Consider the following 18,068-nt stretch of genomic DNA (forward strand, 5'->3'; position numbering starts at 1 on the left):
AAGGTAACAATATAATCATTTATATATAGTTATTTTTAACTATAGTTATTGTAAGTTATTTTAAGCTATTTATTTGCAAACTTTTAACGATTATAAAAATATCTTTAGAAAATATTTTAGTTAAATTGATATTACAATTTAGTTAAATTGATATTACAATTTAGTTTTTACATTTTGGCAATACAGTTTATCACTTTTAACTATTCACAAAATATTCTTTGTGTTTTTTTTAAGTGGAACTGAAATTTATATTGAAGTTGACCCTATAATGTTATATTTAAATTAACAATTTAAGTAATTTGTCTAAATTGTTCAAAAGTTGTAGCTTGAAACTAATAATGGTTTATAGACAACAACATATTAACTCTAATAAATTAAGTATAATATGTTAAAAGTTAAAGACGTAACTTTATAAGTAGAAGTAAAAATTTTATTTTAATATTGAAATTTAGTTTATTTATGATTACACTTTAGGTTTGATACTTATTTAACTTTATTAACCAAATTATAATCATTATTAGAAAGACAATACAAATTATCACTATTAACTATTTATAAAATATTCTTTAGGTTATTTAAGTTGAACTAAAACTTATATTTAAGTTGATTCTGTAAGGTTATATTTAAATTAACTATTTAAGTATTTTATACAAATTGTTCAAAATTTGTAGCTTTGAAATGACAATGGTTACATACAACAACATATTAGATGTAACACCCGTAGATCCGGGCTTGTCAATTTAGAGAGGATAGGCGTCAAAAAATGGATTTTTAATGAAAGATTATTTAGAATGAATAATCTTAACTAAGTTATAGTATATGTTACAAGGTTTCTGTACATATAAAGAACGCCGAAATCCAAGTTATAACGAAGAAGTTATGACCTGTCGAAGTGTTGCGACAGAACCGGCACGACACAACGCGACGTAAATGGTGAATTTACGTTAGAGCGATATTTAGCCTTAGAGATCTAAGCGAAAGTCGTAGAGTTCGTTAAAGCGTGAGCGTGTATAAAAAGAACATCCAAATCTGACTTCGTATGAAGAAGTTATGATTTTTCTAAGTTTCAGCTTAGCAGTATGCAGCCCGAATACTCGATTTGAGATCGAGCGGTTTTTATCCGAAACAATCTAAATGAGAATCGAAGATCTCGTCAATTGTAGTGAAACGATAAAAAGATAGGTGAAAACGGACGTCGGATGAAGAAGTTATGAATTTATAACGGAGTTTTCCTGTCCCGGCCTACTAAAAATAATATAATAAAAATAAAGTCAAAATTAGCCAACGGAGTCTAAATGAAAGTTGTAGAGCATAATCTCACCTATGCGGGGATATAAAGAACGTCGAAAACGGAGCTCGTATGCGAAAGTTATGAATTTTTGAAGATCGTGGCACGCATACCAAAGCTTATCCGAAGATTACGCCCAACGTACTTCAAAATTACGCCCAGCGTAATCCCAGACCCAGCAGCCTATAAATAGAAACCGAGATCAGCCATTTGCTATGCCATTTTTCTTCCTTTCTCTATATGTTTTGCATCGTTTTGCGTGCCAATTATATCCCGAAGCCCCGATATCATTCCCGAGCCCCGAAGCAAGTTCTGAAGTCCCGAAGATCCCGAGAAGTGAGATTTCCGAGCCGAAGCTTTGCCTGCGAGAAGCCCGGTTTTTGTGAAGATCTTCCAGATCTACCGAAGAATACTACTTCTACAAGTCGTAGTGCGGTCCGATCATCTTCTAATCAAGTGAGTGTATAGTCACTTTCTTCTTACACATAAATATTAAGTATTTGCTATGATATACGTGCTATGTGTATAATATATCGTTGTTTATTCGAGATGATTGTGGAATGGATAAATTATATAAGTTTTAATGAGTTAAACTATATATGTATTTTGTATCTAAAAATATGTTGGGTAGAACATGAGTAGATGAGGTTGTTGGTAGGTGATAAAAGATGGGTTGGACCAGGAGATAAAAGGGTAAAGAGATAAACTTGTTTTAGATTTGGATGTATGGATCAGGTCAGGAGGTTAGTTTTAGATCTGAGAGTATGGATCAAATCAAGAGGTTAGTTTTAGATCTGGGAATATGGATTAGGTAAGGAGGTAAATTTTAGATCCGAGAGTACGGATTATGTATTTTTGAATTATATGTTCATACGATAAGGTATCATGCGTATAATCCCTTTTAGGAACGTGAATTTTATACGTGTATTGATTAAAGTATGAAATATACATATGTATGTAAAGTATTTGTTATTGTCCGAAATACGGGTTAGATATATTTGATGATATACACCGTGCGAATCAGTTATGGTTCAATATGTGTTAAGATGTGAATATATGATATTATTACTTAAAACTCCGTGTTAAGTATACACTAGTTAGCATTGCCTAAACGGAGTTAATATCGAAAATTGATTACAAGCATTGTAGGCTTGCCTAGTGATGGGTTAAGACTTAAATTGAGATGTTTAGTTCAATTAAGTTTGGACATTGGGTAGCCTCTTATTAAGAGTACGTGTGTTGTGAGATTGATAATCGGTGGAGTACGTCCTACGTATAGAAGTACATTTTATGTACGAAGTCTTTTTCAAAGCTTTGTGTCTTGGGTGCTGCTTGTGCCAGGGTACTATTATGTTCTCGGGTACGATTCTTTCGCATACCAGAGTACTATAATGTGCCAGAAGTACTATCATGTACAAAGTCTTTTTGACAATTTTGTGTGTCGGCTACGGGAGCGTACGAGAGTACTCTAGTAATATTTCCCCATACTTTTATTTTGAGAGAGCTTTGGAGTCAGCGTTTCTTTTATGAAGTGATCGACCAAGCTTCATATGTCAGTGTTTTCTTTCACGAAGTAATTAAGGGAACTTCGTAGACTGCCTAATAAAGTGTGTCGGTAATAGACCACTGATAGGTATGTCTGGTGTTATATTGTTGGATAGGGTGCGTCTAGGGGTGTCAATTTATGACACGACACGACAAAAATACACGATACGAAACGAAATTGGGACGAAATCAAAATTCGAATTCGTTTTCGTGTCGTGTCATGTTCGTGTTTACAAATCCACACGAAATTGACACAATTGAGCATGTGTTTGTCATGTTTTTCGTGTTTTTCGTTTTTATCGTGGTATATATGATTAAATATGAATTAAATAAAATAACAGTTATGTAATATTATCTTTGTCGTGTCGTGTCGTGTTGTCGTTTTTTAATTGGTTTGTTTTCGTGTTGGTGAAAAAAACACGACATCGTGTCGTGTCGTGTTCGTGTTACAAAAAACATTGTTGTGTCGTGTCGTGTCAGACAAAAACACGACACGACGGCCCGATTTGACAGGCCTAGGTGCGTCTGGGGGTGAAATACCTCATGTATTCAGGCCACTGTTAGGCAAAGTTCGATGTTGGGATAGGTAGAGTCTGGGGGTATAATACCTCATGATAGTCGGACCACGCCTAGGCATTATTATCTAGATAACTACCCCTGACTTAAAATGTCTTGTGGTTCTTTCTTTTACGAACGAAGGTTCGTGGTGAAACTTATTCCATTCCCCTTATTTGATGTCTTTATTGATCCTCGTTTGCTGCCAGGGAATTTCCGAAGCAACTTCGTCAGTTTGTGGTTCATATCAATTCCTTAGGCTAGATCTCGTAAGATCATCGTATAGGGTCAGTATGTGGGGATCGGCGAGAGGGGATATATTGTTTTAGAAATATAATTTATATATGTTTATAACATTAGTGGTTTCGCAGGATCGAGATATACTTTATTATAATATTGTATGAACTAAGAGCTTTCATTCTCTCTGTTCCTTAGGTGATTGGGGTCACCAGGGATATTCGAACTAAGTGTTCATTAGATATTTGAACTTAGTGTTCATCAGGGATATTTGACTAAGTATACATTAAGTGTTTGTGAACTAGGTGTTCATTGGGTAATATTGGAACTAAATGTTCATTAGGTGTTCTTGAACTAGGTGTTCATTAATTATTGTGAATTGCGTGTTCACCAGAGGTAATCTAAGAACCTTGGCAGCACTAGACTTTGTGCCAGTTCCTTAGGGTAATCCTTAGGAATGAATGGGAGAGGGGTAATCGGTTCTTAGGATAAATCTTTAAGACATAAATGGAGATAATGGGGGTGGATATTTGAACTGATTGTTTGATAATTAAAAATAATAATTATATTATTGTGGGTTGAAAACCTTATATGCTCACCAGGCTCCCAAGCCTGACCCACTCAGTTTTCTTTGCATTACAAGTATTGGCACGAGAGTATAAGTTGGTGGACTTGACGAGAGATTTTGGATTATAGGCCAGTAGTTATGAATAACTGTTGTAAGGTCTATTTTGTTCTGTTTATGCTTTTGGTCTGTATTGAACATGACATCCCGAGATTTTGTTATATAATGAAAATACATTTCTTTAAAGAAATGTTTTGATAATTTTTATCATATTTTGTTTTGGGAACAAATTCTGCAACTGTTTTCTTTAAAAGATTACTCTGATTTTATAAAACAAAGCATAAACAAATCGGTCTTTTCTGGCCGTGAAATTGGGGATGTCACATTAGACCTAATAAATTAAGTATAATATGTTAAAAATTAAAAACATAATTTATAAGTAGAAAAATATATTCTATTTATATTGCAATTTAGTTTATATATGATTACACTTTAAGTTTTATATTTATTTAACCTTATTAACCAACTTATAATCATTATTAGAAAGAAATTGAAAAGTCATGGGAGTTTCAAAAGAATGTGGTGAAAGAAAAATGAATGGAAGTTTCAAATGAATGTGGTAAAAGGAAAAATGTTTTCTTTATAAGTATACTAAACGAATCCGCGTGCGTTGCGCGAGAATAAAATTATATAGTTAAAATAATAACTTTTACCAAATTATTATTTAATATTTCTACTTTGAAACAAAATGTTAGTAGTAAAGCAAACATACAGTTAACATATTAGTTTTATTAAACATTATAGTTTACCTTTTAAGTCATTTTGATATATACAATTATTTGATAATTTTATAAACCATTTAAAATTGTGTCAATTATATATGAAATGAATGATAATATAACGGGTAACAAAACGTATGAACAAAAATATGAACTGCAACTGTTAGTAATATAAAAATAGAAAAACATATATTATAACATTTGTATTAAAAAAGATATATAAACAACGAATAATAAAAAATATGAAAAATAAACACTATAAGTTTTAATAACATAAAAACACTAAAACATATATTATAACATTTATATTAACTCTTAATATTTAAATCATAAATCTTTTCAAATACAATAATGTTTTTAATGAGCAAAACTTTACAACCTTATAAAAGAAAGGAAATAAATAGTTATTAGTGATTACTAATTAATAATTATAAGTTAAAAACTCTTGAGTTTTAACTAATAAATATACATAAATTAGAAAACTCTTGAGTTGTAGTGTGAGTTTCAAATGAATGCGGTACTTATAAATGTATATTTATTATTATTATTATTATTATTATTATTATTATTATTATTATTATTATTATTATTATTATTATTATTATTATTATTATATTCTTCTAAATAATTGGTTTTGATGCATCATTTTTATCCCTTCAATTATTAAACATAAAGATATTTAATTATAAACTTATAACATACATAGGTGCATATACATGTTAAACAAATCACATAATATATATATATATATATATATATATATATATATATATATATATATATATATATATATATTCATAAATATCATATGTAATTCTTGTGGTAGTAATATTGATAAATTACTTTCATATGAAGAACATATCATGATAAGTCTATCGTAATTACATATCAAATATTCAAAATTATTTTGTCTTTTAAATATGTTGTGTAAGCCAACAAAAAAATAATATAAAATAAACATAATCAAAATAGAAAAACTACAATCAAATAAATAAGAGCATTGGGTGGTTGAATATATAAATAAAAATATTACATAAACATACATTTAAATCAAAAGAAAAAACTAACATTCATCAACTTTGCTCAAACAAAAAAACTTATATCCATTTTATGAATCTTTTTTCTTCATTTAACACCATTCAACCATAGAAACTTGATGATAATTCTTCACTAACCTGCATTCAAAATATTTTTCTTGAAAAAGAAGAACCAGAAAGATATTCCTAGCAAAACATTGATCTTTGGAGAGTCACATTCAAGATTGAGTAATACACACAAATCACATATAAAGATTAAATGAGAAACTGAATATAAAGAAAGAATAGAAAAGTTTCATTTGTTTTGGTTGAAAAGAAAAAATCATAATACAATTACCATCGATGTGACATAACTCATTTCTTCAAATCATCATATTTGGATCATAAATGTTTCAACTATATGAAAACTTTTGAATCACAACATCTTCAAATCCTTCTTACATGTAAGATTTTATATAACACAAAAGATTTGTCTTTTTATAGTAAACTTTTCACTAAATGTTAATTAAACATAATATAAGTTATACAACTTTTGAGTGTTATATTAATTAAGAAAACTTTTGAGTTGCATTACTTAAAAAAGGGGGTTTCAAATGAATGTGGTTTGAGAAAGTTAAAAAAGGGGGTTTCAAATGCATGAAATTCAAGAAAAAATGTTAGCTTTATAAGTATGTATGATAATGATAATGATGTGTGAAAACTAATGGTTATGTAAGGAACCAAAGAAAGTAAGAAACCATAGGAAGTATTATGGAGGTGATTTAGAATGTCGGACACACAAAAAAGGAAATTGACTTATCGCCTACACACTTAGCACCAGATAGGAGAACGAGGAGATTGTGCACTTTCACTTTGTGATGTTTTTTTTTAATGGACACCTAAAAAAGTATTTTCTGCTTTTTTGAAATTCTATTAGCGGAAGAATATGACCGAAAAATGATGATGTTTTGGAAAAGATAAAAATATGTATAAAAGACAATTTATTAGGAAACAATGTACAAAAATTTGAGTTTAATAATGTTTATCCAACAACAAATGGTGTTTCTTTTAAATAGATAAACCACTAGAATTACAATATCATATAAAAATAATGTTTTAAACAATAAACGTAGAGAAAATTATAAATTTAACAATTTTTCTTAATTATTTTGTAAAAAATAGCTAAAAAAACCAAAATACAAAATTAGTCACCACAATCGTAAATGGATTAGAGTCATCTAAGATTTTGGCATATGTTATGTGAATATACAAATGTTTAAAGTGTGGGCGTGTATTAGCAGTTGTATGTTTGCAGATGGAACATTAGAGGAAATCGCAGGTGAACTTAGTTCATCTATGATTTCCTCTGATGTTTCATCTGCGATTTTATGTAATTTTATTATTATTTTTAAATAATTTTGATTATGAAAATGATAGGGTTTGACTACGATTTTACATGAAATGTTCCATAGCTATCGATTTTCGCCTCCAGAGAGAGTTCTCCCGATAAAAACTTTGCAAAATGAAAGCTCAAACTTTAAACACTTGTACATTCGTAGATCAATTAACAAAATCCATCTATGAACGTACAACTAACATGCACGCCCACACTTTAAACACTTGTACATTCGTAGATCAAATGCTGAAATCGTAGATGACTCTAATCCATTTACGATTTTGGTAGCTAATTTTATAATTTTGATTTTTTTTTTGTTATTTTTCGCAAATTAATCAAGGAAAATGACTAAATTTATAATTTTCTCATAAAAATCATACAAAAGAAAAAAATAATAATAACTAAAAGTATATACAAAATCAATATTTTATTACCATGCATGAGGACAGATTAATTTAACTTTCATAAAAGAATCCCAAATTAAATTTACAATGCTACCTAATTTCAATCGTTTTCCGCCACATTTGTTGTCAATGAGTTTGACTACAGCGCTTCCATGTGATGATGTGAATCAAAGCATCTTCTCTTTCTCAATCCTATTCAGCCATCGAAGAAACAACAACAATGGCAGCGGAGGTAAAGAGGAAGATTTCAGCAGCATCAGCTAGGTCCCATACCAGGAATTCCAAATCCAATTCTTCCTCTTCCTTCCCTTCAGGTGCTCTATTCCCATCTACTTCTCGTTATCAAAACTTACAGACTTTAATTACCCTTTGGAATCGAAGCTTTTAATTCCGAACTGTAATTCTGATTTTGCTTGAATTCAATTTCTAGCAGATGGGTTCATTATGCATTAATATAGATTTGATTTCTGACTTTTTTTGGTCAAATCAGTTAATTTTTTTATCTGCAATTTAGGTTAGGTATTCGGATAATATACCATTTACACTCATAGCATATGTTTTGAGCAACTAAAATCAAATAAGGATTGAACTAGTAATTAAGATATACACACAAGTAGCTACCTACTCCAGTTTCAATCAATTAATAATCTAATTCTCTTTCTACTTATTCAAACTCGCATCAATTGCTGAATTTTTCAGGGTTTTTCATACTATTAGTCTTCATTATCGGGTTTCTAGCATGGGCTTATCAATCAGCTTGTCCACCCGAACCCATCAAACTCGGATCTCCAGACGGACTTCCCATTACAACCCCAAGAATCAAGCTTCGCGATGGTAGACATTTGTCCTATAAAGAATATGGAGTACCAAAAGAGGTCGCAAAATACAAAATCATCTATGTCCATGGATTCGATTCTGTCAAGCATTACGCTGTTATTGCCACATCGGCCTCTCCAGTATGATTTCTTCGTTTTCTGTTACACATTCATTAGTTTCGCTATTGTGTTTCTTGATCAATTCGTTGACTTCACAGGATCTAATTCAAGATTTAGGAGTATATATTGTTTCATTCGATCGACCCGGGTATGGAGAGAGCGATCCAGATCCTAAACGAACTTTGAAGAGTTTGGCTTTGGATATCGAAGAACTTGGTGATCAATTGGGACTCGGATCAAAATTCTATGTGGTTGGTTTTTCAATGGGAGGTCAAGTGATCTGGTCGTGTTTGAAATACATTCCTCACAGGTTAGCAGGAGCAACTCTTATAGCTCCAGTAGTCAATTACTGGTGGCCACGTTTGCCATTGAAGTTATCACAAGAAGCGTATTCAAAACAATTCATTCAGGATCAATGGAGTCTGCGTGTTGCTCATCACCTTCCATCATTAACATACTGGTGGAACACTCAGAAGCTGTTTCCTTCTCTAACTGTTATTGCTCATAGCCCTTATATTCTTTCCAGACAGGATAAAGAACTCGTGCCAAAGTTTACAGCTGGCAGAGCAGCAGTTGAGGTACTTTCAATTACAATTACTTGATTCTTTTATGCCATGGAAGGAGAATATGAATCTAATGTTACTGTTTTTTTTGTGTGTTGAAAAGGGACAAGTGAGGCAGCAAGGAGAATATGAATCTGTCCACCGTGACTTGAATATTGGATTTGGTACTTGGGAATTTGACCCGATGGAGATTGAGAACCCGTTTCCGGATAATGAAGGATCCGTTCATATTTGGATGGGTGATGAAGATATACTTGTGCCTGTGACACTGCAACGTTACATTGCCCAACAACTTCCATGGATAAAATACCATGAGATCACGGGTGCTGGTCATATGTTTCCTTATGCTGATGGGATCAGTGACGAGATCTTAAAAGAACTACTTATTGGTAAAAATTAGATTAAAATATGCTTTTTTGGGGGTTTGTTACTAGCTATTTAAGTTTTTGAGAACATGATGAAACTGTTGTGTTCTGTACAATGTCCTCATCACAACAAACTTTAGTACCTTTACCTTTACCAGACTAGATCTTACTTATGTTCATAGATGTCTCTTTATGAATGATTTTTCTTGAGGCCCGTGTTGGCGTTCTTAAGCACATTTTACAATATGTATTGGAACTATTAACCTCTGGCTCTAGATACTCACTTCTACTTCTATGAATATCGTACTCTAATACGACATATGAGAATATATCCAACAATAAAACAATCTACTTCTAGGATATTGTGTTCTTTGCAAAATCTTATAGACCGGTCCTCTAAGAGAAGGAGTGCCATCTCCTGGTCCAGAAGCCAAATATCGTTGGTTCGTCAATGTTGTTGAAGATTACTTAATTTCCTTAGAGAGCTTCACTCCCCGCCTCCTAAAGCCACTATTATGTATCGTGACAATATAGTGCATTTAATGATTTTCATGTCAAATATATAAAGTAGGGTTGTTCACCATTGGAAATCCTCATATTTTTTATACAACCGATCTAATACAATTGTACAACTGAATCGAACCTATATAATTAAAAATTAAATTGGATTGGTTTTATTCGTTGGATATTTAATATTGGACATCCAATATATCAAAGTTTCATCTAATTTCCATCGGATTGGATCCATCCAAATTTCATCAAATTTATAAGTATATTAAATATCTGTATTAATCGTTTTTGATAATTGAAACTGGATACTAATTGGATTATAATTGGGATAGGTCAAATTGGATAGTAATGGGATTGGATTGGTTGAATTTTTATTAGGGAGAATGACACATTAGACCTACAATGTACTGCACATTTGTTCTTTTTTCCCTTAACTTATTTTCGTACTTTATGAATGAATAAACTTGTTTTTGTGGGGTCTATTTGGCCACTTTGAACAAACGGAAGGGGTAACCCGGTTACCCATTTGTCACATAGACTTTGACTTTGAAAAAGCCACACCTCTTTTGACATGACCCATCTCTCGTTTCTCCTATAAACCCATGACCAGATTCACCCCTTCCACCACCTGTAACACTTGTGGTCTTCTTCTTCTACATCGTCGTCTTATTTTGAAGTTTCCATCTCTCATAAGGCAACCCATGTTTCTTACATAAATCCTTAACAATCAAAGAGATTTTTCTGTAGTGACATCTTATCAATCTTGGAAAAGATGATGCTCGATCTAAAACTAAAGCCCGTCTTGAAACCAGTCCATTAGTGAAGAACAAGTGATGTTGAGTGTGCCATTTGTTTGCTTTTCAAAACAATCGTTTCCGCTTGGTTCACGTGAACAATAGAAGAGAAATGGTTTAAAGTAAACTGAACATGTTGAATCCTAATGACCGAAAAGCTTGCTACCACGAACATCACCCTTTCACTCCAGTTGGGTAAGCAACAAACAGGCAAAGTACTATATCCAAAACACTAGAAGAAGCTCGTGACCTACCTATATTGGGTACCTTTGTATTTGATAAAAGCAACACGAAAGATTGAGCAAATAGGTTGAATCTAGCTACACACATAATAGGGTAGTATGTTAAATGTTGGTAGATAATAAGGAACCTGGTTATAGAATCAAAGATTAGTTTCTTTCGTAGTATTTGAATATGAGAGTGTCGATGCATTTTGAAAAAATCATGAACACTGGTATGTGTTGTAGGTCAGGATCCTCACTGCCTTCTACTAACCTTTGTAGAACAATCCTCATCTCGCCATTCACATATCTCTTTCAATGACCTCTTTAATGGGAGAGAACATCTCAAATCTCCACTAATACCAATATAAAAACATGGTGGTGGCACGATCTATTTTTAGGTCTAAATCTGAGTTTCCATTAGTTTCCATGATCTTAAACAATGATGATGGCCTTGTTGCAATGATCTTGTATATTCTGCTATGATCTTGAACACCTCAAGCTCATACATCTTTTACCACTATTTTCATCATACCTCTCTTGCCTTACCCGTGCAATTTGGGTTTTGGTAGATAATTGGAAGAGTTTTACGGGTTCTCTTTTGAAAAAAGATGATTAGATGAAGAATATGACTGTTGGGGTGAAGACAACGTTGGAGGATCTAAATTGATGAACCGGGTGTTTGATGCTTCAATGAACAATGATTAAAATCCTGATCAAAAGTCAAAAGATAAAAGTCATTTACATGATAAAATTGTTGTAATTAGGTTACGTTTGACAGACTAACTGAAAAACTAGCTACTAATTTAATGACAAAAATTAATTTTTAGCTTTAAAAAATGATGTAGTTGATAAGCTAACTGAAATATATAAAATGATATAAAAGACATTTAGAAGATTAAGATTTTTTTGGAGAAAATTGCAAATTTATTGCAGATAGTAGCAAAAAAAAAGTTACAAAAATAGCCTCTAAAATCACAGATGGATTAAGCATATCTGCGATTTAACCTTCCTATCTAAGAACGTACAAATTGCTAAAGCATGGTTGTGCATCAGGGACTTGTACGTTTGCAGATGGATTAGTCCAGCAGCTACCACCTGCGATTTTGCCTTTTTCAGGGTATAAATACCTAAAAAAAAATTCGAACACTCATTTTTCTTATTTTTGTTGGAGAAAACTCTCTTAGGGAGCCATAGACGATTCTATGTCCTCTCCCGAAAACATATTGATTATGTTGGTTTTATGTAGTTGCATGTGATATGTATCTAACTAAATGTTTGATTTATAAATTCAAGCGTTTGAATAGAAAAATTAATTTTAAATATAGATCGATACAATTTATCTTTAAACATAATAATAGTAATAATTTCAAAAGTTAAAATCATTCATAGCTCCCGCAGAGAGAGTTTTCCCTTACAAAAATCAACAAAAATGAATGTTCCAAAAAAATTTAGACAAAATTATAAGTGGCAGCATATGGACTAATCCATTTGCGTCCATTTGCGAACGTAAAAGTCCCTGATGTACAACTATGCTTTAGCAGCTTGTACCTTCGCAAATTGGAAGGTCAAATCGCAGATCGCATAATTCATCTGCGATTTTAGTGGTTATTTTTGTAACTTTAGGTTTTTTGGCTATTATCTGCAAAGTAATTAGCAAAAAAAAGGCTAAATTTGTAATTTTTTTTAATATTAATATAATGGTGGATTTAGGTGAATTAAAAAAACTCAATAAACTTACTTAAATGTTAGTGGAAATAGCATTTTAAAAACTACTTGGTACACTACTTTTGATTTGTAAAATAAAACAATCTAAAAGCATTCGAAAAAATTAATAGATTACGTAACAAACATACTCTTAATAATACCCCTTCAAGGGCTAAGAATGATATATTAAACATGTAACAAGAAATTCAAATTTCGAGCACCTTGTTACAAAGTGGATCAGTAGCAAGACTTTGGATGAATAGCGAATCAGATTGAACCGATTCATCATTATCGTTTCTATGCCACGACCACATTGCATAACTTTCACTTGCCACATGAAATTCTCCATGCCCAAAACTCGTTTCCCTAAATGCCGATATCTCTGATGGCGGATCTACGAACCTATTACAAATCAATGGTAATTTTCTTATGTTTCAATACTCAAACTTGTTTTCCCTGAATTAATACAATAGAGAAAAAAAAATAAAAACATTTGAGTCAACTCACATGCCACCAAGCAAATCCTTATTGCCTCCATCCCCGATTGTGATATGCAGCGGGGAACAAATCGTAATTTTTTCCTGGTAAACGCGATTCTGCAAAATAACCTTACAAATTATATATATAATCAATTTGATTATCGTTTAGATTGAACTTTGTAGTAACAATAATACTTACAAAACGCTCATAAACATGGACATGCCCTGCAAAAACGATATCTACACGATGATGGAAAAGTAATTCTTCCATGGATTTCCTCATGTAGACTGACTCCGGCTCATCATGATGAGCAGTGTAAGAATTATAACCATGGAGCATGAACAACCACAATCAGCCATGGTGTTTTGCTCCGGTTAACCTTCTTCAGATCAGATTCTAACCATCGGTATTGTATCGAACCATGGTCAAACTCGATGTAGGAGTTCAACATGATGATGTGAACCTTTGAGACCTCAAACGAGTAATACAGGTTAGACGTGGACCCACTCTCCTCATATGGCATTCGCCACCTTGCATTATAGGAAGTGAACGGAATCTGGTGGAAGTCCGGGAGTATTTCAATGTCATGGTCGCCTTGTGCCACCATCCATGGCCGTCGGCTCGCTAGCGGCTCCACCAGCCGGCCGAATGAGTCCCACAACGGCTGCAATGCGTCGGCATAAGACAGATCTCCGGGTAAAAGCAACAGATCATAGTTTGATTGTGAGATGTGTTCAAGGGTCGATTTGGTCCATTCTGTTTGTCCAAGATCACCGGAGACGGCAAATTTGATCGGAAATCGCTTTGGAGGAGTCTTGAAAGAGAACTCCGACGTTGAACCAGGGGTAAAACAGTAATAATACACAGTGCTATGGTCCAATGGACCTATTACTACATCATGTATTTTACCAGACTTGTAATGGAAAATTTCGTAAGAAGAAACGGTGCCGTTTGCTGAATTTTGGTAGTTCCCGGAAGATGTACCATAGTATACGGTGGCCGGAGTATCCATATCTGTAATCCATGAAATTCGCATTCTATCTTCACCAACCAAAGATATATGAACCTGTTAAAAAAGAGAAATTAAGTAATTTACACAAAAATAATTGATAATGAGAGAAGTAGTAATTGATTACTTGTTGTGGAGTGGTAGGATCAGCATTTTTTGCCGGCGACACGACGAGTGATTCCCGCGGCGGAGGCCGGTTATAAGAATGGGCAACTTGCACCACACCGTCGAGGACGGCGGCCGCCGTCACCAGCAACGAGAAGTTACGGAAGTTCATATCGGAACTACACAGAGGCACAAGGGTGCAGGAGGGCGCTCCAAATTACACTGGTTTTATACCCACGTGTTATATACCTTAAAGATTGCATGAATTTAGGACTTTACATTTATGTCAAACATTAAAGTTTATTTTTGTTTTCAATCTTATTAATTTTACACTTAAATGCTATAAATCACAATATTCTTTTTATTTTATTTTCGTAATATAACAATATATTCTGAGTAAATTACAGATACGGTGGTTATGGTTTGATGAAAATCCCACAAGGAAATTCACGGATATACCGCATATACATAAAACATGTTGATTAAATTCAAATATATTTAAAATGACCAACGTACCCCGAGGTTGTCTTTTATGATTTCTTAAATTATTTAAACAATTTTAAATATTCTGTTTGGTTCGGTAAAAACCAAATTATATGAGCAAACCACCAAACTCAATTTTGACCATTGACGAAATTCATACAATGATCGTGATTGATAGATAGAGAGCAATGACTTTTATAACCATCAATAACCTCTTGGTGATTGTCATTAACCTTAGCCATCGATTTTTTGATCAAACACTCATAATCTTGCTTACAAACATTAAGTAATAATATTATCTTCCAAACCCCGAACACTTAAATATAGCGAAAAAAACGAGCCCAAAAAGCTAACTTTTACCAAGGAGAAGCGCTTTTAGGATAGCATCGCTGATCCCATCAGCATAAGGGAACAAGTGACCAGCACCCTTGAGCTCGTGATAGTTTATCCATGGAAGCTGTTTAGCAATATAACGTTGCAGTGTCACAGGCACAATTTTATCATCATCACCCATCCAAATATCAACGGATCCTTCATTGTTTGGAAACGGGTTCTCAATATCCATCGGGTCGAATTCCCAGGTACCGAATCCAATATTCAAGTCACGATGGAGGGACTCGTATTCTCCTTGCTGTCTTATTTGTCCCTTTTCAGCACACAAAAAAGACTTACATCATATCATATCATCTATCTGGGTTTAATCAACTAAGATGGTGAAGAAATTGCAGGTACCTCAAGTAATGGTGCCCTTCCAGCTGTAAATTTGGGCAAAAGTTGTATATCTTGAGGAGAAAGAATATCAGGGCTATTAGCAATGAGAGTGGAAGAAGGAAAGAATCTCTGAGTGTTCCACCAGTATGTCAGCCATGGAAGGTAATGAGCAACACGTAGGCTCCATTGATCTTCCACAAACTGCTTCGAATACGCTTCTTGTGATAACTTCAATGGCAAACGTGGCCACCAGTAATTAACCACAGGAGCAATAAGAGTCGCTCCTGCTAGCCTATTTCCATGATCACATATTATCATCAGATCACAACCTTCTGGGTTTCATAAAATTCAAACGGAATTTGCCATGAAAAACCTGTGGGGAATGTAATTCAAACAAGTCCAAGCGACTTGACCACCCATTGAAAAACCAACAACATAGAATTTTGATCCAAGTCCTAATTGATCAGCAAGCTCCTCGATATCCAAAGCCGAACTCTTTAAAGTTTGGTTAGGGTTTGGATCACTCTCTCCATAACCGGGTCGATCATATGAAACAATATGTATCCCCAATTCTTCAATTAGGGCCTGTTAAAATCAACCAATCAATCAAGAAACCGAGTAACGAAACTAATAAATGAGAAACAAAAAACGATACCGAGGAGGCTGACGTGGCAATAACAGCAAAATGCTTGTTAGAATCGAAGCCATGGACATAAATTATCTTGTATTTGGCGACTTCTTTGGGTACACCATATTCTCTGTAGGACAAATGTCTTCCGTCACGAAGCTTGATTCTAGGGTTTGTAATGGGAGGTCCGTCTGGAGATCCGGTTTTTTTGGGTGGGGGTGGACAAGCTGCTTGATAAGCCCATGCCAGAAAACCGTTAACGAAGATGACGAGTAGTGATTTCTTTATAATACCTGAAATATTTTTAAGTAGAGTCATAAAATCAGAACTGTAGGAGAAATATGAGAGAAATTCAAAGTCGATAACTTGGGGTTAATGATCATCATGTTTGGGAACTCGATAAAGTTCATGGCTTGGAATCAGAATTGGAACAAAATCCACTCCGATCTTGATGAACTTTACTCAGTAAATTAAAAACACAAATAAATCCACGATGCATGCGTCAAATAGAGCACCTGGAAGGAAAGAAGAGGAAGAATCAGATTTGGCTTCCATATCGTTGCCTCGTTGGTGTTTCGATCTTCAATGGCGGAGAAGATGGTTTCATTCACTTGGAAGAGTTAAGTTGTACTCAGAATCCTGAGCGTATTCATATCTTTTGAGTTCATCTAAAACAATAATCCACATAGTAACATATTAGCAATTCACAAAAATAACTATGTTTGAATAGTATTTAGCATCCACTACCATATTTTTATCATCAATCACAAAATAATTACTAAAAAACATGCTGTACGTATGGATACATGTTTTCTGAATTTTGTGTACTGATAAAGCTTTGAACTTTTTCAACCAACCATGTGAAATCTAGTTACGTCCCTCTGGTGAAGACTTGAGACAGTCTCAATTCTTACAATTCACATCTTTAATATTAATTATAAATAAAAAATAAAAAATAAGGAAAATGATTCTCAAGCTAATTAACTTTTGCATTTGTACTTTTATTTATTTTTTTGTATTCAATATACCATCGAACTTGTTGTTGGTGTTTACCATAGCCCTTTTGACCGGCTTTTGACTTGTGATAGCCGGTCAAAGGGTTATGGTGAACACAAACAACAAGTTCGATTGTATATTGAGTACAAAAAAAAGGAAAGAGACCAAATGAGTACAAACGTAAAAGTTAATTACCCTCAAGAGTCATTTTCCCTAAAAAAAATAACATAGAAATGCATGTATGTTTTCTTTTGAAGTGTACTAGAATTTTGCGTTGCTCTTTTTTACTGAATCTCAAGAAAAAAAAAAGAAAAAAAAAAGAAGACAAGAGAGAGAAGGAAAACCAGCACTGTGTGTAGTTTGTATTGTCTGTAATTTGTTGTTTTCTACTATGATAAAGACCTCACATGACATGAAAACTGTGTTTAATTTGATGGGTAAAAAACAGCCTGATTTTTTTTTTTTAAATCTACTACATCAGACTCTGCGGTCTGCCGTAACCCAAATTTCTTACTCTTGCAATTTCAAGGCATACGACTAGTAATATTGTAATTCAACTTGAGAAAAAAGAATGTCCAATAGAATTGATCAAAAAATATCGCTTCTAAACAAACAAGAAGGTAAGACAAAACAAAAAAATAATCAAGATTGATGATCTAGAGACATTGGAAAATGGAAACTAGTTTGATAACTTAAAACATAAAATTACAACACAAGAAATAAAGCTAGATATACATCTATGAATTGGTGGACTTATCAATCGTGAAGTATATGTT

At 33.2% G+C, this 18,068-nt stretch overlaps 2 protein-coding genes and 1 pseudogene across 5 annotated transcripts; 1 reads left to right on the forward strand and 2 right to left on the reverse strand.

The window, feature by feature from the left end:
• The first annotated feature begins 7,962 nt into the window (after positions 1-7,962).
• LOC111905033 (uncharacterized) lies at positions 7,963-9,862 on the forward strand. The gene is made up of 4 exons (XM_023900720.3): positions 7,963-8,099; positions 8,485-8,741; positions 8,819-9,298; positions 9,387-9,862. Exons 1-4 carry the CDS (start codon positions 8,006-8,008, stop codon positions 9,681-9,683), a joined length of 1,128 nt encoding a protein of 375 aa, XP_023756488.1. The 5' UTR covers positions 7,963-8,005; the 3' UTR covers positions 9,684-9,862.
• On the reverse strand, positions 8,992-14,646 carry LOC111905032 (probable purple acid phosphatase 20; annotated as a pseudogene).
• Positions 14,559-17,181, reverse strand: LOC111905031 (uncharacterized). 4 transcript variants are annotated; one of them, XM_052770575.1, is made up of 6 exons: positions 16,812-17,034; positions 16,324-16,589; positions 16,042-16,253; positions 15,690-15,960; positions 15,318-15,603; positions 14,559-14,696 (listed from the first exon to the last, which is right to left on the reverse strand). In XM_052770575.1, exons 1-6 carry the CDS (start codon positions 16,849-16,851, stop codon positions 14,692-14,694), a joined length of 1,080 nt encoding a protein of 359 aa, XP_052626535.1. In that variant the 5' UTR covers positions 16,852-17,034; the 3' UTR covers positions 14,559-14,691. The 4 variants fall into 4 exon arrangements, with proteins under 4 accessions (XP_052626535.1, XP_052626534.1, XP_023756484.1 ...); XM_052770574.1 differs by having other exon boundaries at positions 14,586-14,723; XM_023900716.3 differs by lacking the exon at positions 14,559-14,696 and adding an exon at positions 17,044-17,181 and having other exon boundaries at positions 15,151-15,603; positions 16,812-16,964.
• Between the last annotated feature and the right edge of the window lie 887 nt (positions 17,182-18,068).

Source organism: Lactuca sativa, chromosome 1 (assembly GCF_002870075.4).
Source record: "Lactuca sativa cultivar Salinas chromosome 1, Lsat_Salinas_v11, whole genome shotgun sequence".
In the NCBI taxonomy this organism is placed as follows: domain Eukaryota; kingdom Viridiplantae; phylum Streptophyta; class Magnoliopsida; order Asterales; family Asteraceae; genus Lactuca; species Lactuca sativa.

What these genes read in the sequence shown, in the direction of transcription:
- LOC111905033 (XM_023900720.3), top strand. Translation starts at nt 8,006, where the DNA reads ATGGCAGCGGAGGTAAAGAGGAAGATTTCAGCAGCATCAGCTAGGTCC. An exon ending in TTGCCACATCGGCCTCTCCA is followed by an intron (nt 8,742 to 8,818) that starts GTATGATTTCTT and finishes TTGACTTCACAG; the next exon opens with GATCTAATTCAAGATTTAGG. An exon ending in CTGGCAGAGCAGCAGTTGAG is followed by an intron (nt 9,299 to 9,386) that starts GTACTTTCAATT and finishes TGTGTTGAAAAG; the next exon opens with GGACAAGTGAGGCAGCAAGG.
- LOC111905031 (XM_023900716.3), bottom strand. Translation starts at nt 16,851, where the DNA reads ATGGAAGCCAAATCTGATTCTTCCTCTTCTTTCCTTCCAG. An exon ending in TTGCCACGTCAGCCTCCTCG is followed by an intron (nt 16,254 to 16,323) that starts GTATCGTTTTTT and finishes TGATTTTAACAG; the next exon opens with GCCCTAATTGAAGAATTGGG. An exon ending in GAAGGGCACCATTACTTGAG is followed by an intron (nt 15,604 to 15,689) that starts GTACCTGCAATT and finishes TGTGCTGAAAAG; the next exon opens with GGACAAATAAGACAGCAAGG.